General features: G+C 46.4%; 1 protein-coding gene across 1 annotated transcript in view; it reads right to left on the bottom strand.

Moving 5' to 3' along the window:
• Positions 1–1,324: 1,324 nt before the first annotated feature.
• HKDC1 (hexokinase domain containing 1) overlaps positions 1,325–27,938 on the bottom strand; it is a 40,458-nt gene continuing 13,844 nt past the window's right edge. Inside the window, exons 6-18 of the mRNA XM_043985026.1 lie at positions 27,022–27,121; positions 22,990–23,173; positions 22,181–22,336; positions 18,840–19,073; positions 17,805–18,109; positions 14,565–14,710; positions 14,347–14,469; positions 11,787–11,882; positions 11,482–11,581; positions 9,024–9,207; positions 6,907–7,062; positions 4,110–4,343; positions 1,325–2,265 (exon numbers count right to left, since the gene is read on the bottom strand). Of these exons, the coding sequence (XP_043840961.1) occupies positions 2,121–2,265; positions 4,110–4,343; positions 6,907–7,062; positions 9,024–9,207; positions 11,482–11,581; positions 11,787–11,882; positions 14,347–14,469; positions 14,565–14,710; positions 17,805–18,109; positions 18,840–19,073; positions 22,181–22,336; positions 22,990–23,173; positions 27,022–27,121 (2,163 nt within the window). The 3' untranslated portion in view covers positions 1,325–2,120. The remainder of the gene's footprint in view (positions 2,266–4,109; positions 4,344–6,906; positions 7,063–9,023; positions 9,208–11,481; positions 11,582–11,786; positions 11,883–14,346; positions 14,470–14,564; positions 14,711–17,804; positions 18,110–18,839; positions 19,074–22,180; positions 22,337–22,989; positions 23,174–27,021; positions 27,122–27,938) is intronic.

Raw genomic sequence — 27,938 nt, 5'->3', positions numbered from 1 at the left:
GCTAGTTCTTCCAACTAAATCCCAGCAACAGAACAAGGTTCACATTGGAAGCTAATTAACTTGCTACCTAAGGAGGCCCGTGGGCTATTGCTGCCCCCTCCCCCAATTGACCAGTTAAAAAAAATAGAGGGGGGGGGCGGCTAGGTGGTACAGTGGATAAAGCACCGGCCCTGGATTCAGGAGTACCTGAGTTAAAATCCGGCCTCAGACACTTAACACTTACTAGCTGTGTGACCCTGGGCAAGTCACTTAACCCCAATTGCCTCACTAAAAAAAAAAAAAAATAGAGGGGCAGCTAAGTGTCGCAGTGGATTAAGCATTTGCCCTGAATTCAGGAGGACCTGAGTTCAAATCTGTCCTCAGACACTTGACACTTACTAACTGTGTGACCTTGGGCAAGTCACTTAACCCTCATTGCCCTTCCCCCCCCAAAAAAAACCCATAAACAAGTGTAAATCATTCCCCAATTGAAAAATGGTCAAAGGATATGAACAGGCAGTTTGCAGATGAAGAAATGCTCTAAATCACTATTGATTAGAGAAATGCAAATTAAAACAACTCTGAGGTACCCTGACACCTATCAGATTGGCTAATATGACAGAAAAGGAAAATAATAAATGTTGGAGAAGCTGTGGAAAAATTGGAATACTAATGCATTGTTGGTGGAGCTGTGAACTGATCTAACCATTCTGGAGAGCAATTTGGAACTATGCCCAAAGGGCTATGGGACTGTGCATATCCTTTGACCCAGCAATACCACTATTAGGTCTTTATCCCAAAGAGATCATAAAAAAGGGAAAAGAACCCACGTGTAGAAAAATATTTATAGCTGCTCTTTTTGTGGTGGCAAAGAACTGATAGAGAAGGAAATGAGCAGAACCAGGAGAACAATTTATCCAATCATTATAACAATGGGAAGAAAACCACCCTTGAAATATTGGAGAACTCTAATCAATGAAATGACCAAGCAGAATTCCAGAGGACCGATAATGAACCGTGTTAGCCATTTCCTGAAAGAGGTGAAGGACTCAGGGTACGGAATATGATGTACAGATTTGGGCACAACCAATGCAGGAATTTGTTTTTCTTAACTATGAATGTTTGTTACGTGGGAAGATTTTTTTAAATTGGGGGTGTGTGTATATGTTAGAGGGGATTAGTGATTCTGTTACCCAAAAAGAAAAAGAAAGGGAAAAAAGCATTGATGAAACACTTTAAAATGCACCGGAGCAATCAGAGGGGAAGTTCAGAGGTAGACACAATCAGGACATCTTTGAAACTAGCATGTTAAATTTATTATTTGCTTTTGAAAAACTGAGCTGTATACAATAGGAATAGGAGTTTCATAGACAAGTCCTCTCTGTTCTTCTTTGTATATAGAAAGGTTCCTATTTTCTGGGTTTTCTCAAGGTCACAGTAACAAAAAAAAATTAAAAGTTTTAAAGATATTTCTCTTTAACAAGTAGGGGACAAAATTTACTGCTGGAACCCTAGGATGCTGGGGCAAGTCCATCATCCCCATGGGGAAGTTTGTCATAAATTTCAAGGCATCCAAGTATTAAGCTCACATCTAAAGGGAAGGAAGCTGCCCCAGGCCTTAGGAGCTGGCCTGGTGAGATTGATTACTCACTGAGAAAGATTTCTGAGATGGCCGGTGGCAAAGGGTTGTGTGTGGGGAATGAAGTTCCTGGACGGAGCTAGAATTGCCATTTTGTGGCTGGAATCACACAAAGCTCAGCAGAAGAAAGCAGCATGAAACAGCCCCGAATAATCTAATTTCTTCGGGTTAAGCTCTGTTGGCTCTAAATTGTGGAAGAAGTAAAAGGGTTTTCAACATCCACTGAATTGGGCAAAGCCCCGGACTCAGTCTCCCAGGAACACTCTGCTCCAGGATGTCCCACAGAGGGCTCACAATGGCTACCTACCCCTTTGCACCTCTAATCCATATAACCCCAGAGATTTCTCTTTGGGCCGTGTCAAGACCAAGACAAGTAGCCCAGGCCCCGGGCTCCCTCTATTGGCCAAAAAGAGCAGCTTGGACCCGTCGGTCTGTCCTCTACTTATTTCCCAAGGGGAGGAGGTTAGCAAAGGATCACAGCTGATGTTCCTCCTCCCAGCTCTCAATGGTCCTTCTTCAGATGCAATCTCTTGGCCACGGCCGTGATAAGGGCAGCCCCCTTTCCACTCCCATCTTCAGAGAGCATGAACGTCACATCGCACTGAGGGGCCAGCTCTTTGACAGTTTCCCGCAAGATCCGAGAAAAGCTACGGAAAATTGTAAAGGGAGAAAGCATAAGAGCTTCCCTTTCTCACTCAAGCTGGTTTGTGAATGAGCCCCATGCCCAAGCACCAGCAGCTCGCTCCCATGGCCTAATGGCTCTTTGGGACCATCAGAAGGGTTTTGCCGAGCAATGAATTCACTTGACCGGATGTTGGGGCCACCAGGTGAGTATGGGGACTGAAAGGACATCTGCCAGAGTCAAAGGCTCAGATTCAAAGGTCTTGGGTTATTGCAACTTCTGTGCAAGTCCTCTCCCCTCTCTCAGGCTCAGTTTCCTCATCTGTCAAATAGGACTAATAATAGCACCGTTACTACAAGATTGTTGTGAACATCAAGTGAGAGAGTATGTTTAAAGAGCTTTGCAAACATTAATATGCTACATCTATGTGAGATGGTAAAACAATAATAATAATCAATTTCTAAGAATTGTCATGGCTGAAAAATTCATCCCTCTTTGGACAGCCTGGTGGTGAGGCTCCCTGAACTTATCTAGGCTAGCCCTGGCACAACAGACATGCAATCTCTCAGCAAGCCAATACTAAGATTCAATTTTTAATTTGGTTTAGATCTGTTATTGCAAAGGTGTTGGGGATTCCCAGTGTAGAACCTCCCCTCATCAATGCTGATGGGGAACTTTCTATAATTTAGGCTTCTATTTAGGAAGTTGGGGGGGCAGCTAGGTGGCACAGTGGATAGAGCACCAGTCCTGGAGTCAGGAGGACCTGAGTTCAAATCTGGCCTCAGATACTTGACACTTACTAGCTGTGTGACCCTGGGCAAGTCACTTAACCCCCACTGCCCTGTGCAAAAAAAAAAAAAGAAAAGAAAAGAAAAGAAAAAAAAGATACTGCACCTAGGGGCAGCTAGGTGGTGCAGTGGATAGAGCACTGGCCCTGGAGTCAGGAGTACCTGAGTTCAAATCTGGCCTCAGACACTTGACACTTACTAGCTGTGTGACCCTGGGCAAGTCACTTAACCCCAATTGCCTCACTTAAAAAAAAAAAAAGATACTGCACCCATTTGGCATAATTAAGGCCCAGAAGGGTTGAGTAGTTTGACAAAGATGGTAAACATTAAATGTGAAATTTGAACTCAGGTCCTCTGACTCCAATGTATCACGCGGCTTCCCTTTGCTCCCCTCCACCAATAAATACAGAATGACAGTTATTGAGGGTTGCTGAGACGGATAAAATTCCTCATTCTATCCCCAACCTAGGGATAGCTATTATTAGCCATTATCTATTATTATTGGCCAGTCCAGTGTTGGAACAACAGACCCTTAGATGTCACTAGGCCTGTTCCTGAAGCTTTTTCAGCCTGGTAGAACCTGCCCAAGCTTGCCCTTCATTGGCATGGCTTTGGAGAGCCCAAGGACACCTCTGGGTCATAGCTGGGGAGCCAAGTACAGCAGTTGTTGGGGGAAAGTTTAGTGAGCCTTGGCAATGTAAGCTGCTATGACTCCTGCTTTAGAGATGAGTGATGGAGAGCTTGTATTGCAGGACAGCACTTTCTGTTCTATATTTACTCTGAATACACACACATACACACACACACATCTGGTCTCCTCTGACGGAGTATAAGTTCCCTGAGGGCAGGGGCTTTCATCTTTGTCTTTGCATCCCCAGAACCCTCTACTGTGTGCTTGGCACATAGTAGGTACTTAATAAATGATTGTTAACTGAGTGATTGCTTGGTTGATCAATAGAAGAACCAGAATTTAATTTCAGGTCTCCTGGCTTCCCCCTACACTGGGCAAGTGAAGTCAAGAAGCATTCATAAAGCACCAGCTGTGTTCCTGGCGCTGTGCTAAGCCTCTCAGGATACTCACTGAGGGTGCAGTTTGTACAGCGTCCCGTCCACGCCCACTGTGATCTTCAGGTGCTCAAGGTTCCTGTCTTCCCGTCTCTTCTCCACAATGGCAGCCAGGCCTGCCCCACACAGCTGGGCGGCTCGCCGGGAGACAGCCTCACATACTTCCTTCACCACGATGCTGTCTTCGCAGGTGCTGTCCAGGCCCAGCTGCTGCAGGATTCTCCGAACCTGGAGGAGGGCCAACCGGTCACTAGGACAGGTCACAGCCAAAGAGAGGAAAAGAATCTAATCATTGACCGACCCGTGAGGGGCCTGGAGTCTGCCCTTCTGCTCTGAGCCTAGAACCTGGGAGGAGAGCTGAGATTCCAACCCCTGCCAAGAGGAATCTGAATGCCTCCGAGGCTCAGGTCAAGTGGCAGCTCTGCCCCAGCTCACCATCCTTAAGTGACGGTGCCCACCGTGCCTAGGCTGTTTACTTTGTCTAGATAAGATTCATAGACTATCAAGAGTCTGAACATCTGCTACTCCTTCCTTATTTTCTGTGTGATGTGGTAACCAGGGGCTTCCAATCGACTGGGTCTAGGAGCACTTCCCACGGAGTGAAGCCTGTTCTCAAGGAGTTGGCCCCTTTCAGGGACACATGTGCTCTAGTCCCTTGCTAAAAGCCATACACGACCAGAGATTCTTGGATGGTCCCTTGGTCCCCTTCATAGGGTGGTCTGGTAAGGGGAAAAGGTAGTGAACCCCATTTTGGACATATTGACTTTCAGAGATCTACTGGGGATGTCTAGGTGGCACAGTGGATAAAGCACCGGCCCTGGATTCAGGAGGATCTGAGTTCAAATCCAGCCTAGGACACTTGACACTTTCTAGCTGTGTGACCCTGGGCAAGTCATTTAACCCTCATTGCCCCCCAAAAATAAAATAAAATTTAAAAAAGGTCTCCTGGACATTCAGTTCAAGATGTCTGAAAGGGAGTTGGAGATGTGAGACTGAAGGTCAAGCGTTCTTCTCTCACTAAGCTGGAATGCCCCTTAGAGAACATCTAACAGAATGTCTTGACTTTATCTATGAGCAAACCAAGCCCCTCAGAGAAGGCAACAACCTGAATCAATAAGCAGCAGAGCCCAAATTCCAACCCCCGATCTCCTGATCTGAGATCTGTGCTCTTTCTGCTGACTTCACGCCTCCAGTCTCTTCAGCAGGACTGGGAGGGGAGTAGCTTCCTTCCTTTCATCCCCTACACAGCAGGGTAGGAGTCAAACATGACTGAAAGCAGCCTGCTGGCCTTCCAGTTAGACATGCCTCCCACACAGGAGTAGCCAAGCTCTCTGAAAACAGGTGTGCCACCCTCAGCATTGGCCTGGAAAGGCGTTTGTTGGTGCTGCAATCTGGTAGATGGGTGAAGAAGACCTTTAGCATGTGGAGAAGATCCCTGGTGCTGAACTTAGGAGACTCCCATGATGGGCAGGGACCGTGGGTTGTGAGTACTGTTGAGGGGAATGGAATGTCTGCCTGGATGCGATCCCAGATCGACCAGAGAATGTGACTAGAATGTGGAAGACCATTCCAGCAGCTCCCAAGGGACACGGTGGCTTCCTTGCCCCTAGAAGGAACCTGCATGGATCACAGAACTCCCAAGCCGAGCCAGGGACTTGGACATATTGCTTCACTCCTCTGAAGACTTGATTTCCCATTTCATAAAACAAAAGGATTGGACCCAATGATCTCTCAGGTCACTTCTTGCTCTACATCCTGAGGTTTTAGAAAGACACTAGTTCAACCCCTTCAATAGAAAGATAAGGAGGGGGCGGCTAGGTGGCGCAGTGGATAAAGCTCTGGCCCTGGATTCAGGAGGACCTGGGTTCAAATCTGGCCTCATACACTTGAAACTTACTAGCTGTGTGACCCTGGGCAAGTCACTTAACCCTCATTGCCCCGAAGAAAAAAAAAGATAGGGAAACTGAGGCCTGAGAAGACTGTCCTTTCCTTTCCAGGAGTTCCCTATTGCTCTTAAATCACAAGCCCAGTCCCCATCTTTGCCCTTTATAGATGACCTGGAAGCACTTGACCAAAAACAACTGGAATTTGAACCCACACCTTCTCCTCATCACTTCCAACCCATCATCCAGAGCAATTGGTCTAGGTATTTGGAGAACAATTTGATTAAACCTCTCACATTAAAAGGGGACCTCTTGTGGTTATTGTGAGAATATGCAGGATAAAGTGCTGCATTTGGAATCATGGACACCTGGGTTCAGATCCTGCCTCAGATACTGTATGATCCTGGGCAAGTGACTGAACTTCTCCATGCCTCATTTTCCCTATCTGTAAAAGAGGAGGTCAGACTCTATGGCCTCAAAGGTTCCTGCTAGCCATGGATCTCCAATCCTGTGACTGATCAATGAGTTTATAAAGAGTTTATAAAGTTAAACAACAAAAACAAACAAACAAAAAACAAAAAGGGGGGCAGCTAGGTGGCACAGTGTATAAAGCACTGGCCCTGGATTCAGGAATACCTGAGTTCAAATCCGGCCTCAGACACTTGACACTTACTAGCTGTGTGACCCTGGGCAAGTCACTTAACCCTCATTGCCCCACCAAAAAAACAAAACAAAAAGAACCATAAGTTATTTTTATTATTACTATTATGCATGTTTTTAAAATCCATCGGAGGCAACCAGAGGAGAGGTTTATTTTAAAAGAACCCTTGTGCCATGGGCACAATTCCCCGATCTCTCGCCACTCTTGACCACAGCCCCACCCTAGGGCCCAGAAAGGCTGAAAGGGGGACACATGAGCAGAGTCATTACCTTTCTATCTGAGACAGGAACTTGGTTTCAAATATGCCTCTGGTCCTGAGCCGCTCTGAAATCTGCCCTCGGAACAAGAGTCCGTGCTTGGTCAGGTCGATCAAGATCTGCCTCACGATTTCCCCAAGGTACATGCCGCTGGTCATCTTCTCATATCTTTTTCATGGAAGAATAAATGGGGGGGAGGGGAGGCAGGGGTCATGTGAACCAAGTAGCATGAAAAGTAATGCAACCTCAAGCCAGTCATTAAACCCACTTTGGGTCTCAGTTTCTTCGTCTGTAAAATGGGGGTAGTAATTATTGCCTTGTCTCTCTCGCACTTTCTGGACATCTTCCGCCATGCTGTCTCCACTCTACTCCACCCCACTTTGGCTGTTCATATCCCTAGCCATGCCACCCTGGGGGTGCCTCTTATGTTTCCAGCTCCTCTCTATGTGTTGTCTACCCCTATCAGAATGTAAGCTTCCTGAGGGCAGAGAATGTCTTCTTTGCTTTGTGTTTGTATTCCCAGTGTACTAAGTCCCTAGTAGATGCTCTATCTATCCATCTCACAGTGTTGTTACAAGGAAACAGTAAACTCCAATGCAGTAAAGAAATGTGAGCTACTAATACAAGAGTAATTGCAACTAATTGTAGATGTGTAAATAGTGTTTATATAAATGTATCCCCTCCAGACCCATTTTTGAGCAGCAGTGGTTGAAAATAAAATTCTCGGAGCAGCTAGGTGGTGCAGTGGATAGAGCACCGGCCCTGGAGTCAGGAGTACCTGAGTTCAAATCTGGTCTCAGACACTTAGCACTTACTAGCTGTGTGACCCTGGGCAGGTCACTTAACCTTAATTGCCTCACTAAAAAAAAAGAAAAGAAAAGAAAATTCTCCTGTTGTTTAACCTGGTAATTAAGACTTCTCTAAATGGAGCTATGCTGATGACATCCATACTCAGAGCCCTTCTACCTTAGTAGGACCCCCTTCACCCCAGCTTGCAACCCATTGGTATAGCCCTTAAAAACCCTGATTCATCTCCCTACTATGATGAGGTATCAGAGTTGGGTGGAATTAGTGAAGGAAAGTCAATCTATTATCTCCAACGTTTTTGTTCAGTCCCTTGACTTTTCTGAGTATAATAATACATCAAAAAAGAGGTTTGTGAATCCCTTCTTTGCTAGTACTTAACTCCTTCATCTCCTCTTCTTTTCTTATTGCTATTGCAAGGACTTAAAGGACTATTCTGAATGGGAGTGGTAAGAGTCGACAACCCTGCTTTTCCCTTGCTCTTAGTGGCAAAGTCTCTAATGTTTATCCATTACATATAATGTCAGCTTTTGGTTACAAATAAATGTTATCACATTAAATAAAAATCTTTTGATTCCTATACTTTGGGTTGTTAAAAATACAAATAGAAGGGCAACCACCTTTTAAAAGATTGTTGTCGGGGGCAGCTAGGCGGCACAGTAGATAAAAGCACTGGGCCTGGATTCAGGAATAGCTGAGTTCAAATCCGGCCTCTGACACTTGACACTTACTAGCTGTGTGGCCCTTGGCAAGTCACTTAACCTTCATTGCTCTCCCCCCACACACACACACACAAAAGATTGTTGTCCAGGGGCAGCTAGGTGGTGCAGTGGATAGAGCACTGGCCTTGGATTCAGGAGGACCTGAGTTCAAAATCTGGCCTCAGACATTTAGTAGCTGTGTAACCCTGGGCAAGTCACTTAACCCCAATTGCCTCACCAAATAAATAAATAGATAGATAGATAAATAAATAAAAGATTGTTGTCTAAGACACTAGGGTCTGCTTCAAATTCCCTTTATTGGAGGAGTGAGTAAGCCAGGGAGTTCCTGGACTATACCCCAATTCAACCCTGCCAGACCTCAAGTTCATAGATTTAGGGCTGGAAGGGACCTCAGAACCCCCCTCATTTTACAGATGGGGAAACTGAGGCTCGGGTAAACTAAACGATTTGCTGGAGGTTACACAGGAAGAAGCAAATAGCAGAACTGGGATCTAAATGCGGGTCCAGCGCTCTCTCCCCTGCCCCTGCCAGCCTCCTCTTTATCTGGAGGGGCGTGAATGCAGCCCATGCATGAAGCTCTCCTCAGAGCCACCTCTGCTTCACCTTTGTTTGCCAGGATTTAGGGAGCCCTCATCCACTTCAGCGTCATACTGAGTCCTGATCTTGTCCAGACAGCCGTTATCCCCGAAGCCGCCCCACTCAGTGTTGATGCACATCTTGCCCTCATTGCCTTCTACCAGTTCGATGTTCCTCATCTCCTCCATGTAGCACACGTTGCTGCCTGTTCCTGAAAGTTAAACCCAGTGGCCATCAGCCTCAGTGACTCCCTGATATTCTGAGGATCTGCTGTGTCAGTAGCTTGGATGAACCTGCCTCAGACACCGGGCACAAACACTCTGCACTGCGGTGGAGTTTCATGAATGGCCAAGGCCAAACAGTCCACGCCTAGATGCCCAGTGTTTGTTCATGTGATGAGCTTGGGCCAGTCCTCAAATAATCCATTAGTTGGCATGGACTCTGAGCCTTTCTTGTGTGACAGGGCCAACTGGGGTCTGGCCTTAAAGAGCCCCGGAGACACTCACCTCCATGACACAGAACCAGGTGTCTCAGGTGTCCCACGTGTCACACGTGGTGCTCCCCAGAGCCAGATTAAAGCATCAGACTTATGCTTTGGGAAGATTATTTTGGCAGCTGGGGTGAGGCTGGGCTGAAGAGGAGAGACTCCAAGGCAATAGTCCAATTGAAAGGGTGTTGTACAAAACAAACACAAGTGATGAAGGAACTAGGGGAGCAGCCTTTGCTCAGAGGAAAAAGGAGAAGAGAGATCTGATTTTGACTTGTTGTGAGGCCTGAGAGCTTGGTCATTTAGCTGAGAAAAGAAGGCTGTTTGGAGTCCTGCGTGACCTTAACCCCATCATTTAACTTCCCTGGGACCGAATTTCCTCGTCTATAAAAGGGGGTTGGATTAGACATATTCTCAGGTCTATGATCTGCCTCAGTTTTCCCCCTGCAAGGCTTATGAAGCCAGGGGCAGATTAGACCAGGTATTCTCTTGGGTTCCTTCCAATCCTCTAGGATTCCAAGATTCTAGGACACCTGCTCAGGTCCTGATCTGCAAACTCACTGCTCCTCTGAGTGTATGTGCACATGTATGTATATGTGTGTGCACGTGTGCATGCCTGGTTCTGTCATAACCTCAGAGACTAGCACAGGGTCTTGCACAGAGAAGCCACTTAACACACGTCCACTGAATTGAATTGTTTTTCTCTTCCCTCAAAGGCAAGGAAGGATAAAAAGATCCTAGAGACCAGGGAAGAGCCTCAGATGCCTTTGAGGCCAAGCTCTCATTGTACAGATGAGAAATCGAAGTTCCAGAAAAGGGAGGTGATTTTGCCAATTTCACAGAGGTAACAGATGACAGGGGCAGGCTTGGAATCCGGATCTTCTGACTCCAAAAACCAACATTTCCCCGTTGTACAAGGCTCCCACTAGGGGCCCCGCATCTTCACTTACTTCAAGGGTTCTTAACCCTTTTTGTGTCCCGGACCCCTTTGGCGGGCTAGTGAAGCTGATGGCTGCCTTCCCTGAATAGTGTTTTTAGATGTATGAAGTAAAACACAGGGTAACAAGGGAAACCAATTCTATTGAAGTAGTCTGTCTATCCATTCACCTATCCATTCATCTATGTATCCATACATCCATCTATCCATTCATCTTATCTATCGATATATCCATTTATCAACCAATCTACTCATGCATCTATCAATCATTCTATCTATCCATTTATCTATCTGTCAAAACAAGTTCACAGACCTTAGGTGAGGAACCTCAGGTCTACAGGGCCCCAGGCACTGCTGGGATTAAGAATCAGATCTGGGGGCAGCTAGGTGGCACAGTGGATAGAGCACTGGCTTTGGAATCGGGAGTACCTGAGTTCAAATCCTGCCTCAGACACTTAACACTTACTAGCTGTGTGACCCTGGGCAAGTCACTTAACCCCCATTGCCTCACTAAAAAAAAAAAAAAGGATCAGATCTGAGGGGCAGCTAGGGGGCGCAGTGGATAAAGCACCGGCCCTGAATTCAGGAGGACCTGAGTTCAAATCCGACCTCAGACACTTGACACTTACTAGCTGTGTGACCCTGGGCAAGTCACTTAACCCCCATTGCCCTGGGGGAAAAAAAAAAGAATCAGATCTGAGACCCTGGTCCTGGCTACCTTATTTCTAGGATATACACGCTTGGGCAACTTATCTTCTGTGCCTCAGTTTTGCCACCTATACAATAAAATAACAACTCACACATCCACAAAGGTGTAAAGGTTTACAAACCACCTTCTTGACAGCAGCTTTGGTGGTAAGTAGCCCAGGTATTATTTACCCAATTTTACAGGTGAGGAAACCCAGGATCAGAGTCAAGCAGCTTTGTGTAGGAGCTGGGATGCAGCTCAGAGACAGTAGCAAACCCCTAACCTTCTGGTCCTGTGGCAAGAACCGTTGAACCGAGCAATCAGACCAGCTCCGGTGCACAGGAGGTTCTGTAAAAGATGAAATCAGGCTTACCTGCGATGAGGCCGATCTCACAGTCTGGGTCTTCATAGCCACAGGTCATCATGGTTCCCACGGTGTCATTGACGATCGCAACAATGTCCAGTTCAAATTCCTACGGCCGAAGGGAGTTCTGCAATGAGCACTGGGAGCTGGCCGAGGCAGCCCCCAAGGTTCCCTCCCATCACTGCTGTGCAGAGGGATGGGCCAGCGCTGGAGGCACTCAGGGGAAGTGGGACCTGGAGAGCTGGGGAATGAGGCCGAGGGGAACAGGAAGAGGGCAAGGTCCAGGTGTCTGTGTAAGGATGCCCAGCACCTACATTTCTCCTTTTAACAGCTTCCCTGAGCATGTCCACGACATCTTCCCCTTTACAATCTGTGGCTTTGAATCCTTTGGTCCACTCTACGAGCATCCCCTGAAAGAGAAGCCAAGAAGTCAATTTGAACAACAGAAAAATCAATCAATTAACTACCCAGTGACCATATAGCTCATCATGACCTCGATTACACCAAGGGTCAGACTGTGATTAACTCAACAAGTTTGAGATGTGGAGTGGTTGGGTGTGTGGAGGATGGATTGGGAAAGGTAAGGCACAAAGATCTGGGATACCAGGGTTGTAGTAATCCAAGGGAAAGAGGCATTGAGGGCCATTAGGGTGATGACTGTGAGGAGAGAGAGAGAAGGGAGGGAGATAAGGGAAAGGGAGAGAAGGGAGAGGGAAGAGAGAGAGAAGGGAGGGAGGGAGAGAGAGAGAGAGAGAGAGAGAGAGAGAGAGAGAGAGAGAGAATGGAGATAATGTGGTGAAAAATAGAAACTAAATCTGACCCCTGAGAGGATGAGGGGTGAGGGCGAGGGCAGAGCTGAGGATGACTCCCAGGTTCCAAAGCAGGGTAACTGGAAAGATGTTGACACCCTTGACAGAAATAGCGAAAGTTAGGAGAAGGGGTGGGTGTGAGGGGAAGCTGTTTTCAGACATGTTGGATTTAAGGTGCCTATAGGAGGTCCAGTTAGAAATGTCCAAAAGGCAGCTGGTGACACGGGGCTGTAGCTCAGAAGAGAGACTAAGGCTGGGTAGATGGAGCTGGGAATTAGCTGCACAGGGAAAAATCATTGAACCCACAGGAACTGCTGAGACCACTCAGAGAAAGAGGACATAGCAAGGGAAGGGAAGAGACCCCGGGACAGAGCTTCAGGGTGTGCCCACAGTGTTATTTCTGCTTCAAAGAAGCTGGGACAAGTGACCTCTGGAGTCTCCACTGGCTCCAAGAGGGACAATGTAATGATGCTTTCATTACAGTTGGGAAGGTCCATCCATGAACATTTTTAGAAAGACAAAGAAAGTTCCACATGATATTCTGGGTCTCAGTTAACTGTGTATGAGGTGGAGAGGGAATCTAGGGCCCAGGACCTAGGATCATAGGGATCTGGGTTCAAGTCCTAACTCAGACACTGACCTATGTGGTTTCTAGCAAGTCTTCACTATAATTCCCAGGCCTCGGTTTCTCCCTCTGAAAAGTGGGAAATGACCATCCCTGTCCCTGCTCTACCTGACTGTTAGAAGAATAATCGAGAACATGGCTATGAGCCAGAACTTCTCCCCAAAAAGGGGAGAGATGGTGGTGATAACGGAGAATACTGCTGGTGTTTATGCAGAGAACAATCTGCACTTGGACTGATTTAATCCTCAGCATCCCCTAAAAAATAACCACAGCAGTGGCTTGATGCTAGAGGCCTCCATGCTCCGGAGCCTTCCTGTGAGGGATGGACTAAGACAAGACACTGAGTCACTAGGGTGCCTTACTCCCTGACTGAAATGCTATGATTCATTACAGCAAGATTTATTAAACACCTACTGTGTACATCACCCTGGCTGAGCACTCAAGGAGATGCACAGTTTGAAAAGATCTGATTCCTGTCTTTATGCCACTCCTAGGCTAAGAGGGAGCTAAAACACACACACACACACCCTTGATACACAATATAACATCAGTGAAGCAGGTTTTATAAAGGGAGTTTCTATAGGAGGTTATTGTAAACCAAGGAGATTAGGGGAGTCTTCCTGGAACTGGACTGTAAAGGATGAGGAAAAATTCACCAGGGGAAGAAGGGGAAGGAAGGTATTGCAAGTCTTAACTTGGATGTGTGACCTTGGGCAAGTCACTTGACCCATCTGTCTCATCTTGACCTCCTCTGTAAAATGAGGTTACAAGAGCACCAACCTCCCAGGGAAGTTGTGTGGATCCAGGCAGATCCTTTCGGAACAGGGCTTAGCACAGTGCCTGGCACAGGGAAGGCACTTAACAGACAATTCTCCCCGCTTCCCCTTTCCCTTCTACTCTGATACCAATGTTCTTCCATAGAACATAACTCCTTGGGTTCTGATAGCCCTTGCCCATCATCTCCACCCATGCCAATTCTTGCACCCAGATGCCTCCTTTTCAGCTGCCCTTAATGGGGTCTTCCCCTAGTAGAATGTAAGCTCTTGGAGGGCAGGGATCATTTTGCTTGCCCCAAAGTACACAGAAAGTGCTTAATAAATGCTCTATCCTATACACACACATTAGCCCTGACCCTTGGTGTCACTGCTCTGCTTGGTGCCTAGCAAGGTCCTTCCCTCCTCCTCCCCCCACACCCAGAGACTCAGGGATTGAATCCCACCTCTGACTCTCAGTGGCTACGTGACCTTACACAGGTCACTCCCGCTTTGTGCGCCTCGGTTTCCCCCTCCTACGTCAGGTGAGGGGTTAGGCTGGATGACGTTTGAGGTCACTGCTTGGCCTCCCTAAGCAGCATCAGCCATGACTCAGGAGTGCCTGTGAGACCTTCCTGGGTGGAAGAAGGATAAAGAACAGTCCAGGCTAACAGAGGCTGGGCCTTACCTTGTCCAGGTTGGTCTGCTGGCAGGGGAAGGAGAATGTGAAGCCCAGGGGAAGGCTGTTGGCTCCCTTGATGCCCATGTAGTCCAGGAAGTCGGCGATGCACTGCACGATGTGATCGAACAGCTGCAGGGAGGGGAGAGGGGAGACTCGTCACATGAAGGTGGGGGAGGCGACCCTAGCCCAACACGGGGCCCGCCAAGGCTCGTGCCGAGAGTTACCTCTTCTCCCGTGCCCTGCATGATCTCCAACGGGATGGCAAAGATCTTATTGTACATTCTCACTGACCTCCGCCCACTTCTGATCTTCACCAGGAGGACCCGGAAATTGGTCCCTCCCAGATCCAGAGCCAGGTATTTGCCCTTCTCTGCAGGGAAGAAAATCAGGGTGTCTTGTGAGCAACTGCTATTTCATGGGAACCAGGGATCAATAGGCCTGGAAGGGGCCTCAGAGGTCATCCAGTCAGACCCTCCCTTCCTGGGTGCCCCTGCCCCTACCAAGGCTCATTATCCTCATTTTAAAGATGAAGTAACTGGGGCCCAGAAAGGGGAATCAACATGCCTGAGGTCACACAGCAAATAAGTGTCAAGGGTCAGGATTTGAACCCAGATCTCTCTGACTTCAAAGGCAGTGGTCTACCCATTGTATCATGAAGCCTTCCATCACACAAAGGGGAAAAAAAAGACCCATCTGTACAAAATAGCTGCCAAACAGGCAGCTAGATGACACAGTGAATAGAGCCCCAGGCCTACAGTCAGGAAGATGTGAGTTCAAATCCTGCTTCAGACACTTACTAGTTGGATGACCCTGGGCAAGTCACTTAACCCTGTTTGCCTCAGTTCCTCATCTGTAAAATGAGCTGGAGAAGGAAATTAAAAACCCATCCAGTATCTTTGCCAAAGAGTCAGACATGACTGAAAAATGACTTAACAGAAACAACAAATACATTCGAACAGTGAAAAATTATGGGATCAACTCTGGTGTATTTATAGACTTCTTCTGATGACTCGCAGCGGCACGAGGATCAACCTGGCATCTCAAAGGCCAGGCCTGTGGAGCACAAGAATCTGCCAAGTCCAACCAAGCTGCAGAGGCTGAGCCTAGGGACAGATCACCTCTGTTATGCAGGACCCACCCCTCCGAATGGACAGAGGCTCACCAGCACACTGGAGGGGGGAAGGGGAGAACTTCTTGTCCATCGTAACTCATGAAGAACCGTAAGTTCACTGAAGGCAGGGCCTGGCTCATTTTTGTTTCTGTGTCCCCATGACCCCGGGACATGGCAGGTGCTTAATGAAAAGATGTTCATTGAACCAAATTATCAGGGCATTGAGGATTTGATCTTTGTCAGCAGGGGGAGCACTGACACAGCAGAAACCATGAGGGTCTCTAACCCCAAGAGGAAGTGGTGGATGGACCTATCAAGGGACACTGAAGGCCAGCCCAGGCTGAAGCTCTGGGTTTTGCTGGGGTGTATTTTTAAATGTGGATTTTTATTTCATCCAAGTTGGGAATTTCTGGTGTGCATCCTCTCTCTGCTGATGCAGATAGAGATTCATCTATAACTTGTCAGAGAGTTTCCTGGGACACAGAGAGGTAAAGGGATGTCACACAGCCACTATGTGTAGGTGGTTAGATTTGAAGTCAGGTTTCCCTGAGTCTAAGACTGGCTTCCTATTCTGTGACACCCTCCGCCCCCACTGCTTCTTGGGGCAGAAATGTGAATCAAATACAGGATGATAAAAGCATAGACTCATCTGGGGCCTTACAAGCTGTCTAATCGAAGTTCCTAATTTTACAGGTGAGGAAACAAACCCAGGGAGGTGACTTGCCCAAGGTCACACAAGGAGTAAGCTTCCAAAGCAGAATTTGAACCCAGGGCCTCTATTCTGAGCCAGGGTGCTCTTTCCGCTGAAATAACTGTACAATTTGGGGATCCCTTCTAACAGGCTTCCCAACCCCGACCAGCTGGGCTGATATCGTGTCTCCTAAATGGGCCAGGCAAACCTCAGCACAAAGAAATATGACAGGAGGTTGCTCACATGACCCATCTGGACTAGAGTCATTGGCCTACCCTCCCCAGGGCTTCCCCCTGATTAAAACTCCCCTCCTTGGCCCCCCCCCCCTGCCCCATGTGTGCTGTCACCCCCATTAAACTATCAGCACATTGAGGGCAGGAGTATTGGTACTGGTATTTCCAGTACCAAGCGTAGTGTGAGAGACTTAGTAAGCATGTTTTCACTCACTAAAAAAATGCGTTTTATACTTAGGCACAGGGTGGTACAGTGGATAGAGCACTGGGTCTGAATCCAGGCAGATCTGAGTTCAAATCCAGCCTCAGACACATACTGGTTGTGTAACCCTAGGCAAATCACAGAAATGCCGCCTGCCTTCGTTTTCTCTTCTATAAAATGGGGAGAATAACGCACCTGCCTCCCAGGGTTGTTGAGAGGATCACATGAAATAATATCGGTGAAGCACTTTGCAAACCTTAAAGTGCCACATAAACGCTAGCTATCATCATTAGGTACCCTAAAAAATTAGCGCATGTGAAGAATGTCATTGTTGGGTCTGAGAAGGGCCCATCTGACTGTGGGGACAGGGTAGTCTCACGGCACAAAAAGGATTAAAAATCCCTGCCTTACACAGACACAAAGTGAGAGCAACAGCCTGAGAAGAGGATACACATGGCCAAAGAGACTGAGGACCTTGGAGAGTCAGAGGGGGAACAAGACAAGATTTCATGTTTTCATTCTGTTTACACTGAATGTTATAATACTCTTTTTTTGTGGTCACCAAAGGCTTTGTTTGGAGATTCAGCTCATATTTTGTTTCATTCTTTGTCCATTCCTATTTGTTTTGGAAGAGTAAATAAGAATGTAAAGGAGTGTTATTGTTCAGTCACGTCCAACTCTGGACTTTTGTCCATGGGGTTTTCTTGGAAAAGATGCCATTTTCTTCTCCAGCTTGTCCCATTGTACAGATGAGGAACTGAGGCAGATAGGGGTTAAGTGACTTGCCCAGGGTCACTCAGCTAGTAAGTGTCTTCGGTGAGATTTGAACTCAGGTCTTCCTGACTCCAGGCCCAGGGCTCTATCTACTGTGCCACCTGGCTGCCTCTACATAAAGGATTATTTTATAGTATAATAATGTTTGGGTGGATCTGTGATTTTAGCCATTGGAGGGACTCCCTCCAAAGAGCTGATCCCAACCCTTGCAAGCCTGCCCAGCCTTGGGCCATGTATCTGCACCCAAAGTAGAGAGGCATATGACCTTGGGCAAGTCCCCTCCCTTCTCCGGGTTTCAGTTGCCTTCTCTGTAAAGTGAGTGGATTGGACTGGGTGTCCTTTGAGCTCCATTGTCCCATAGGACGGGGCTCTGGACAGAGATTTGCGTCTAGGTCATACAGCAAATGTGAGCTGGGGGCCAGGCTGCCCGCTTTGGGGAAGGGGGTGCTGTACCTGTGCCATCAGGCATGGCACAAACATAGGTGGGCAGCATCTTCACGGTGGCCAGCGGCTGAGTCTCCTTCTTCAGCCCGTAGTCCATCTCGGCCCTCATCTTGGTCTTCACGCTGACCAGGTGTTCTCGCGTCAGCTGGAACATGGCCAGCACCTCATCGATCTGCTTCCTCTGGGCCTGTACCCGGGCGGCCACAGCGGTCACCATGGCCGCCCCCTTGGCGCTGCCACTCTCCGAGAGGAGGAAGCGGACATCACAGTTGGGGACCAGCTTCCTCACCACTTTGTGTAGGCGCTTTGGGTACCTGCAGGGGAAGAACAGAGGGAGGGTCACGAGATCAGGATTTAGAGCCCGTAGGGCCTCGGAGGCATCAAGACTAAGCCTCTCATGTTCCAGATGAGAAAACTGAGCTTCCCAGACAGGAAGGGCCTCGGCCAAGGGGACACAGCTGGGAAATGACAGAGCTGGACTCTGAACCAACGTCCCCTGACCCCAAGCCACAGTTCTTCCCACTGGCCCATCTCACCCCCACCTGCTGCCAACAGCCCATCTTTCCAAGGCTCTACCAGCCAGAGTCCTTCCTCCCACTTCCCCTAGAAGGTTCTCAAGGGTCTCCACTTCCCTGAAGCATGCTTCACTTTGGCCCAGCCCTGGAGCCAAAAGACCCAGGTTCAAATCCCACTATTTGGATGACCTCAGGCCTCAGTTTCCTTCTCTGTAAAATGAGAGGGGCTGGGCCAGATATGGGTCTTTCCAGTCATAGATCTATGATTCTATGACACCAGTAGGGACAACAACTGAACAACAATTCAGAACCTGCAGTTTTTCATAGGATTTAGGGCTAGAAGCAGCCTGAGATGTCATTCTCCACGTTTTATAGAGGAAGAAACAGAGGGCCAGAGTGGTTACAGTACTCAGGTGCTGAGCAGCACAGACAGTGCTGGCAGGCAGCAGTATCCTGCCCACTGGCTGGGGGTGGGTGGGGATCCACTCCCCTAGAGGGGGAGAGGGAGACCCCAGGGGGCATCCCTTACTGAGGGTGGGTCTTGTAGAGGGTGCCGTCCATCCCCACGGTGGTCCGGAGCCGGACCAGCTTCTTGTTCTCCCGCAGGCGGGTCAGGATGGCGGCCAGTGCTGCCGCGCAGAGATTAGCTGATCTGAACGAGACAATGGTACACACGTGCTGGACCGCCACGCAGTCCCCCTCCGACGGCTCCAGGCCCAGCTCCATCAGGATCTCTCTGGTGTTCTGGAGGCCTTCCTTGTACCTGGCCAAGAAGCAAGAGAGCAAATGACATCCGGATTCACCTGCTGCTCCACTGGGGCCTGGCAGTGGAGGGGGCAGGGAACTACTCTGATACTAGCTGGGCTGTATCCTTGGAGAAGCAATTCACTATCTGAGCCTCAGTTCCCTCTATACAATGTGGATAGTAACACTTGGAGATGTACCTCACAGGGCCGCCCTGAGGGAAGGATTTTGTAAACCTGACCGTGCTAGGGAAGTGGGGAGCTATTGTTATCCTAGGTGGCCCAGGGGGTAGAGCTCTGGACATGGAATCAGGAAATCTGCAGTTCAGATCCTGCCTTGGATGCCTACTAGCTGTGTGACCCTAGACTAGTCACCTATTCCTCAGCCTCCCTGTCCCTGGCTGTCAGATGAAGGAAGTTGGACTCGATGGCCTCTAACATCCATCTCTAAATTCGGTCCCATTTCTTGTTTTTCAGGTGAGGAACACTGAGGCCAGGAGACAAGTAGCGACTCAGCCCAAGTGAGACTCATAGGAAGTGTGGGAGCCAGGTCCTGAAACCAGGGCACCTGACTCCAATGATTATTCAATAAAAATCCCTGGAAATTCTGGGAAGCAGCATAGCCCATTAATGAGCTTAGAGCTACACCTTGCTCCAGATCGTATGCTATGTTTAAATTGGGCCAATGATAAAAGTATATATTTTTTTAATCTAAAAAAGAAGAAATTATATGGCTAATATGGAAAGGAAAATATTTTGAATGGAAAAATGATTGGAAATAGAAACGTGTATTTAATTGCAAAAGTGACAGCAAAAATTTTATTTATTTATTTAAAAAAAATTTTTTTCGGAGCAATGAGGGTTAAGTGATTTGCCCAGGGTCACACAGCTAGTAAGTGTCAAGTGTCTGAGGCCAGATTTGAACTCAGGTCCTCCTGAATCCAGGGCTGGTGATTTATCCACTGCACCACCTAGCTGCCCCCAAAATTTTAAATGACAAAATTCAAGTTGGAGAATAGGCACACTGTTACATTGTTGGTGGAATTGTCCATTGGTACAGTTATTTCAGAAAGTAACCTGGCAAGGTTTTCAGTAAGAATTACCAAAAATGGGGCAGCTAGGTGGCACAGTGGATAGAGCACCAGCCCTGGAGTCAAGAGGACCTGAGTTCAAATTCAGCCTCAGACACTTGACACTTACTACTTGTGTGACCCTGGGCAAGTCACTTAACCCCAATTGCCTCACCAAAAAAACAAACAAACAAAAAAAGAATTACCAAAGTGATTAAATGTCTTGGCTCAGTGATTCTACCTCTAGAATACTGATCTAAGGATGTTAATGAGAGGGGGGGATTAAGACCTCTCTGCAAACTTCACATTGAAAGCAGGCTCACTTATAACAGTGAAAAAACTGGGAACCCCCATGTTGAGTGACGGAGAAAACAGCTCAAGAAGGGTCTAAGATCTGGGCAACCTTTCTCAATGAGGGGGTTGGATTCCATGGCCTCTGAAGTCCTTGCTGCCCGACTCTCTCATTTTACAGATGAGGAAAACTGAGGCTCAGAGTGATGTGTGTGTGTGTGGCGTCTGGAAGGTTTACATAAAGTGAGGCAGAGAGAAGAAAACACCCCAACTAACTACATTAAAAAAAAAACAGCAACAATATTTCCTAAGACAAGGGTGGAAAGGAGGGGGAAGGGCCTAGAAGAGATTGTTTGGTTTAAATTCTTCTTCAGTCCCAATTAAATCATTCAGATTTGGGCATTTGTTTGGGAATTTTGTCTTTTTAAAAAATTATATCTGTTGAGATTGTTATTAAATTCATAATTAAAAAATCAAAATCTTTCAAAGCAAAGGACGTCCTTAAGCACAGGACAAAAGACAAAATTAAGAGCCCAGGGCTGGGAACCCTCAGGCTAACCTGGGCAGCAGGGAAAGAGGAAGAAGGGCTGAAGGAAAAGGGAAAGGAGAGCAGACTCAGGGAGTGGAGCTACGCAGAAAGCCCCTTCTGCTGACCCAGGCTTCATCGTACACAGGCTGCATCTGGAGTCAGGGGACCCGACGTTGAGCCCTAGCTTTGTCACTATTAGCTGCATGACTGTGGTCAAGTCACTTCCTCTTCAGGGTCAGTTTCTTTTACATCTTCTATAAACTTAGGACCCAAATGACCTGAATAAGACACTCTTTCTCTGCACCTCAATTTCCTCCTCTGCAAAATGAATAGATTGGATTAGATGGTCGCTAAGGTCCCCTGCACTTCTAACATTGTGTGATCCCCTGAAGCACCTAAGATAGCATTAATAACAATAATAATAATAATGGTCATTACTGTTAACACAATACCATTATATTAATAATGTAATAATAACATTATTATTATTTATTTGCAATAATAATAATAGCTAACATTTTCATATAGAACTTTAAGGTCTTACAAAGAACTTCACAAATACCTCATTTTAACCTCACAACAACACCAAGATGTAGGTGCTATTATTATCACTCCTGTTTTAGCTAACATTTATCTAGTCTTTAGTATATGCCAGGCACTGTGCTAAGCGCTTTACAATTATTATCTCAGAGTGCTATTATTACTCCCATGAAGAAAATGAGGCAAATAGAGGTTCCGCGACTTGCTCAGGGTCACACAACTAGACAATATCTGAGGCTGGATTTGAACTCAGGTCTTCCTAATACCAAGTCCAGCATTCTAAGCGCTAAACTACCTGACTGCCTCTCACATTAAGAAGAAATGGGGGGGGGGGGTGCAGTGGATAGAGCACTGGCCTTGGATTCAGGAGGACCTGAGTTCAAATCCAGCCTCAGACACTTGACGCTTACTAGCTGTGTGACCCTGGGCAAGTCACTTAACCCTCATTGCCCTGCCAAAAACAAAAAAAACAAAAACAAAAATGTTGAAAACTATCTCTACATGTAACTGGAAAATAATAAAATACTTTAAAAAAAAAAAAGAAGAAGAAATCGGGGGGGGGGGGCAGCTAGGAGGCGCAGTGGATAAAGCACCAGAAGAAATCGACATTGTTAGTTACCAAGCCAGGGAAGATGGGGAAGAGCTGGGCACAGGGACAATGAGCTAAAGAGGACAACAAAGCTAGAGGGCATCTCACTTCTCCATGGCGGCCACGTGCTGAGTCTCGATCTTGCCCTTGGTGTAGAGAGCAGCAGATTTCTCGCCACGGAACAGGAGGCCAGCCTTGGTCATTTTCAGAAGAATGAGTCTGACCAGTTCCCCGATGTACAAGCCACTGATCATCTTCTCAAACCTGAGATTCAACAGGAAGGAAAAAGAGATGATCTACCTTCGGGGATGACCTTGACCTTGGACAGCCCCTTCCTCAGTAAGCCCTTCAAGCTGCCCCAAGCAAGTTCACTTCCCTACTGACAGTCACTCATGCTATTAGCTCCTCCTTTGAACCGGCTCTTTCTGGAGCTTATTCCCAAGTCCTAATGTGAGACCACAGGCAAATCCCTGAATATCTCTAAGCTTCAGTTTCCCCATCTGGTTCAAGCCAATGAGAGTGCTGTGCAAAGGTCCAGACTTGAGTCTCCGGTTACAGGTAAAGTGGGGACAGGTATAGCCCCTACCTATAAGGATCCAATGAGATTGCATATGTAAGGGGCTTTGTAAACTATAAAGGGTCAGGGAAATGTCAGCTCTGGCCAGAGCATGAGGCAGGGGAATGGCCAATATGGAGGCCATAGGATTGGGAAGAGAGAGGAAGGGAAGGGAGACAGAGAGGGCTTGGCACTGGGCAAGATGCAGTGGCATGTTATTAAGGAGCCATGTTATTAAGCTTTCAAACCTCTATTTGTCACCTCGTCACCAGCAGACATCAAAAACCCCTGTAGACCTAGAGTACAGAGGCACAAACAGTCAGCCTCCATCCCAATGCTTGAAGGACAGAAAAGCACTCACAGCTGTTTCCCTGGATTGATGGAGCCCAAGTCTATCTCCCTGTCAAAGTCGGTCCGTATGTCCTCCAAGCAGCCGTCGTCCCCAAAGGCTCCCCACTCAGTGTTGATGCACATCCTGCCCTCATCCCCTTCCACCAGGTCAATGTTGCTCATGTCCTCCATGTAACAGGCATTGGTACCAGTTCCTAAAAGGGAAGTCAAAAAGAAAGGCATTGTCACACACACACAACGGATGATGATTACACAAAGCAAGGGGAAGACCACCAAGCGTCGAGGACCCCTTTAGGGTGTTCTCTGCCCAGCTCTGTGACATGATCCTGACTGACTCCAATTAGCTACTTTTCTCTGTAGAGAGTTTACTTGTTGTTCCTGGAGGTTGTGATGGAATCAAGTCACATCATACCCAAATTTTATTTTATATAACTAGGAAAAATAATAAAATTCATCTGGAAGAAAAGGTCAAGAATATCAAAAGAATCAATGAAAAAAAAATGTGAAGGAAAGTGGCCCAGCTTTACCAGATCTGCAACTATATTACAAAGTGGTAATCATTTAAACAGTCTGGTGCTGGCTAAGAAATAGAATGGTGGATCGGTGGAGTAGATTGAATACATAAGACATAGTAGTAAATGACCATAGTGATCTAGTGTTTGGCAAACCCAAAAATCCAAGATTTGCGGACAACAAATCACTATTTGACAAAAATTGCTCGAAAAATTGGAAAGAAGTTCGGCAGAAACTAGGTACAGACCAACATCTCACACCTCATGCCAAGATAAGGTCAAAATGAACACATGAGTTAGACATGAAGGACATAAGCAAATTAGAGAAGCATGGAAAAATGTACCTGTCAGAACTGTGGATAAAGGAAGAGTTTATGAGCAAAGAAGAAATAGAGAGCATTATGGAATATAAAATGGATCATTTTGATTATATTAAATTAAAAAGGGTTTGCACAAAAAAAAAAAAAAACCAATGTAGCCAAGATTAGAAGGAAAGCAGGAAACTGAGGGAAATTTTTACAGCAAGTTTCTCTGATAAAGACCTCATTTGTCAAATATTTAGAGAAATGAATCAAATTTATGAGAATACAAGTCATTCTCCAATTGATATACGGTAAAAGGATATGAACAGGCAGTTTTCGGAAGAACTCAAAGCTATTTACAATCATATGAAAAAATGCTCCAAATCACCATTGATTAGAGAAATGCACCTTAAACCAGCTCTGAGGTACTACCTCACACCTATCAGATTGGCTAATATGACAAAAAAGAAAAAAGACAAATGTTGGAGAAGATGTGGAAAAACTGGGATGCTAATACACTGCTGGTGGAGTTGTGAACTGGTCCAACAAGTTTGGAGAACAATTTGGAATTATGTCCAAAGAACTATAAAACAGTCCATATATACCCTTTGATTCAGCAATACCAACACTAGATCTGACTCCCAAAGAGATGAAAGAAAAAGGAAAATGTCCTATATGTACAAAAATATAGCAGCTCTTTTTGTGGTGACAAAGAATTGGAAATTGAAGGGCTGCTCATCAATTCCATCCAATGGTATGGAATACCATTGTGGTATAAGAAATGATTGAGCAGGATGGTTTCAGAAAAACATGGGAAGACATATGAACTGATGCAAAGTGAAGTGAACAGAACCAGGAGAATATTGTACATAGAAATAGCAATAGTGTATGATGATCAACCACAAATGATGACTATTCTCAGGAATATGATATGAGACTATTCCAAAGGACTTAACAAAAAATGAAATCCACCTTTAGAGAGAGAAATGACAGAAGTCTGAATGCAGATAGAAGCATACTTTTTTTACTTTATTTTTTCTTGTTTTGTGGGTGTGAGGGGGGTATGTGTGTTTCCTTTTGCAAAATGGCTAATATGGAAATATGTTTTGTATGACCGCACATGTAGAGCCTATATCAAAGTGCTTGCCTTCTTAAGGAAGGGGGAGGGGAGGGAAGGAATTTGGAACTCAAAAATTATTAAAAATGAATGCTAGGGGACAGCTAGGTGGCGCAGTGGATAGAGCACCGGCCCTGGAGTCAGGAGGACCTGAGTTCAAATCCAGCCTCAGACACTTAACACTTACTAGCTGTGTGACCCTGGGCAAGTCACTTAACCCCAATTGCCTCACCAAAAAAAGAAAAAATGAATGCTAAACATTGTTTTTACATATCATTGAGAAAAATAAGATTAAAATTCTTTTAAAAAAATAAAGTCACATCAGCTAATAAATATTTCCCAGAGTAGATCCTCTGGCTATAAGAAGGTAAAGGTTTAAGGATAAACCTTTTTCTTCTTTTCTTTCTTTTCTTTCTCTCTTTCTTTTTCTTTCTTTCTTTCTTTCTTTCTTTCTTTCTTTCTTTCTTTCTTTCTTTCTTTCTTTCTTTCTTTCTTTCTTTCTTTCTTTTTTAGCAGTGATAAAGACTTAGATTGAGAAGGGAGCATGAGGAATCTAGCAACCAAAGCCCCTTTTCCTCATTGGTTTAAAATTGCTAACGATCAAATGAGATAATGTATGTAAAAAGCTTTGCAACCATTAAAGTGCTTTGTTGTCGTTCAGCCATTTTTAGTTGTGTCCTACTCTCCATGACCCCATGTGGGGTTTTCTTGGCAAAGATCCTGGAGTGTTTTGCCATTTCCTCCTCCAGCTCATTTTACAGATGAGGAAACTGAGGCAAACAGGGTAAAATGACTTGCCCAGGCTCACACAGCTAGGAAGTATCTGAGGCCAGATTTGAATTCCAGGAGTCTATTCTCTCTCTTCACTATGGCGCCACAGAAATGCTCACTGCTATTGTTAGTACTATAGCTTTTTTACTCAGAATCAGAGTTGGAAGGGAACATCCCCCAGCCCTCTACTCTAGTCCAACGCATACTTGAAAAAAAAAAAATCCTCGGGGCAGCTACATGGCGCAGTGAATAGAGTACCGGCCCTGGAGTGAGGAGTACCCGAGTTCAAATCCGGCCTCAGACACTTAACGCTTACTAGCTGTGTGGCCCTGGGCAAGTCACTTAACCCCAATTGCCTCACTAAAAAAAAAAAAAAAAATCCTCTCTACAATGCAACAAATGATCCTCCAGCCTCTGGCTGTATGTCTCCAATGAGGGAACCCATCAATCGAAGCAGCCCAGTCCACACTGGGGCACAGGTCTATATTCACCTCCATTCCCCATTGCTCCTCGTCCTGTCCTGAGGCCAGAAAACACACTGAACCCCTCCTCCCCAAGACAGCAGAGACAGCTGGAACGGTCCATTCTGTCTTCTTTTCTTCAGGCCTAATGGGCCCAGCTTCCATTTATCCCCCTGTGGCCCAGAATCCAAGCCCTCCCCACCCTAGCTACTCCCCTTGGGAGTCTCTCCAGTTTATTGATGTTTTTCTTGACTTTGTAATGGCCAGAACCGAACACAAAAGCCCGGATGTCATCTGGCCAGGGCCGAGAAAAGTGGGGCCCTGCCCCTTTCCCCACTTCTCTCTTTCTGCAGCCTGAGATTTCATTAGCAGAACACAACAGGACTACACCTCTGGATTCCAAGAAGCAATGCTCCTCAGAGTAGCCTGAGATCCCATCAGCTTTTTGGGCCACTGTAGATCCCTGTTAACTCCGTCTGCATTTAAGGCTCACTAAGACCCCCAGATCTTATTGCCTACAGTACATCACTGAGAAGACTTTTTTCATCATTCTGTTCCCAGTCACTACCACAGTGCCTTGCACATAGGAGGTGCTTAATAAAATCATTTGCACTGAGTTCAGTGGTCCTTAGGCAACATCTGACCCACAATTCCCTTCTCCCAGAAACCCCTTCTCCTCCTCCCCATTTATTCCAGTTGTCCATGCTCACAACCACCTCTTTATGATCTTTTCCTTCTTAATTCAGCCCATGCTGCTTCCCTCCCCTTGAAGGCCCAAGCACTGAGACTTTCCACAGCTGAAACCGAAACATTTATGGTCAGCTGGATTGTCTACTTGTTGCTCATCCTGACCCCAAAACATGTTTCAAGAGAAATTACCAATAATGACTCCCACTTCACAGTGCGGGTCATCATAGGCGCAAGTCATCATAGTCGCCACCGTGTCATTGACCAAGGCCAGGACGTCCACGTCAATATCCTAAAGGGGCAAAAGTCAGGTTACCTGTTAGAGAGGGGGAGTGAGCCTAGTTTTACAACACACTTTCCTTCCTACAAAGAGACATGGTCTCCTCTTTGACCAACGGAGAGAAGCAGGATCCACCACCGCTTGAGACAAGCATCATTCATGGCTTTCTCTGTCTTATTGGAAGTCTAAGGAACCACCCACTTCTTAACTGTGATAAAGGCCTAAAAGTGGTAAAAGATCATGTGTCAGGGGGCAGCCAAGGTCTTTGGATGTAGCTTCCTGGACAATCAGATAGCAAAGCTTGAGCAGAACATCAAGCATCTCAGTTACTCAAATAGGGACCTTAGGATGCTTCTAACAAAATCCCTTTCTACTTGGAAGCTGAGGGGTTTCTACAAGAAGTACCTATTGGAAGTACCTACTAGAATAACTAGGGTAGGGTGGTTGGAGCTTTGATGTAGGGCCCTGAATTTAGAGGGCATTGACAGTGCTTGCAGTCCTTTGGCAGAATAGAAACAATATAACTGAATACCTAGTTAGCCAGAATCAAACTCTGCCTCTCCAGTATTACTCTTAGACTGATTTCAAAAAGTCTATTTCTCTTTCCCATGGGATGGTGTCTAGACAAATGGTCCTCCAGCCAATTTATTAATCTTTACAGCAATGACATCATGTCAGTGTCCTGAGACCTATCTCTTCCCATGGGGTTCTGTGCAGGCTCTCCCACTATGGTAGCCTCCCCACACCGGCCTCACATTCCAGGGTCTCTATTCCTCATCCCACCACCAGGGTTGCCTTTCATAACCCTCATCCAGGGTGCAAAAATTCC

This window comes from Dromiciops gliroides, chromosome 2 (genome assembly GCF_019393635.1).
Source record: "Dromiciops gliroides isolate mDroGli1 chromosome 2, mDroGli1.pri, whole genome shotgun sequence".
Classification (NCBI taxonomy): domain Eukaryota; kingdom Metazoa; phylum Chordata; class Mammalia; order Microbiotheria; family Microbiotheriidae; genus Dromiciops; species Dromiciops gliroides.
This window is presented reverse-complemented; position numbering and strand designations above follow the sequence as displayed.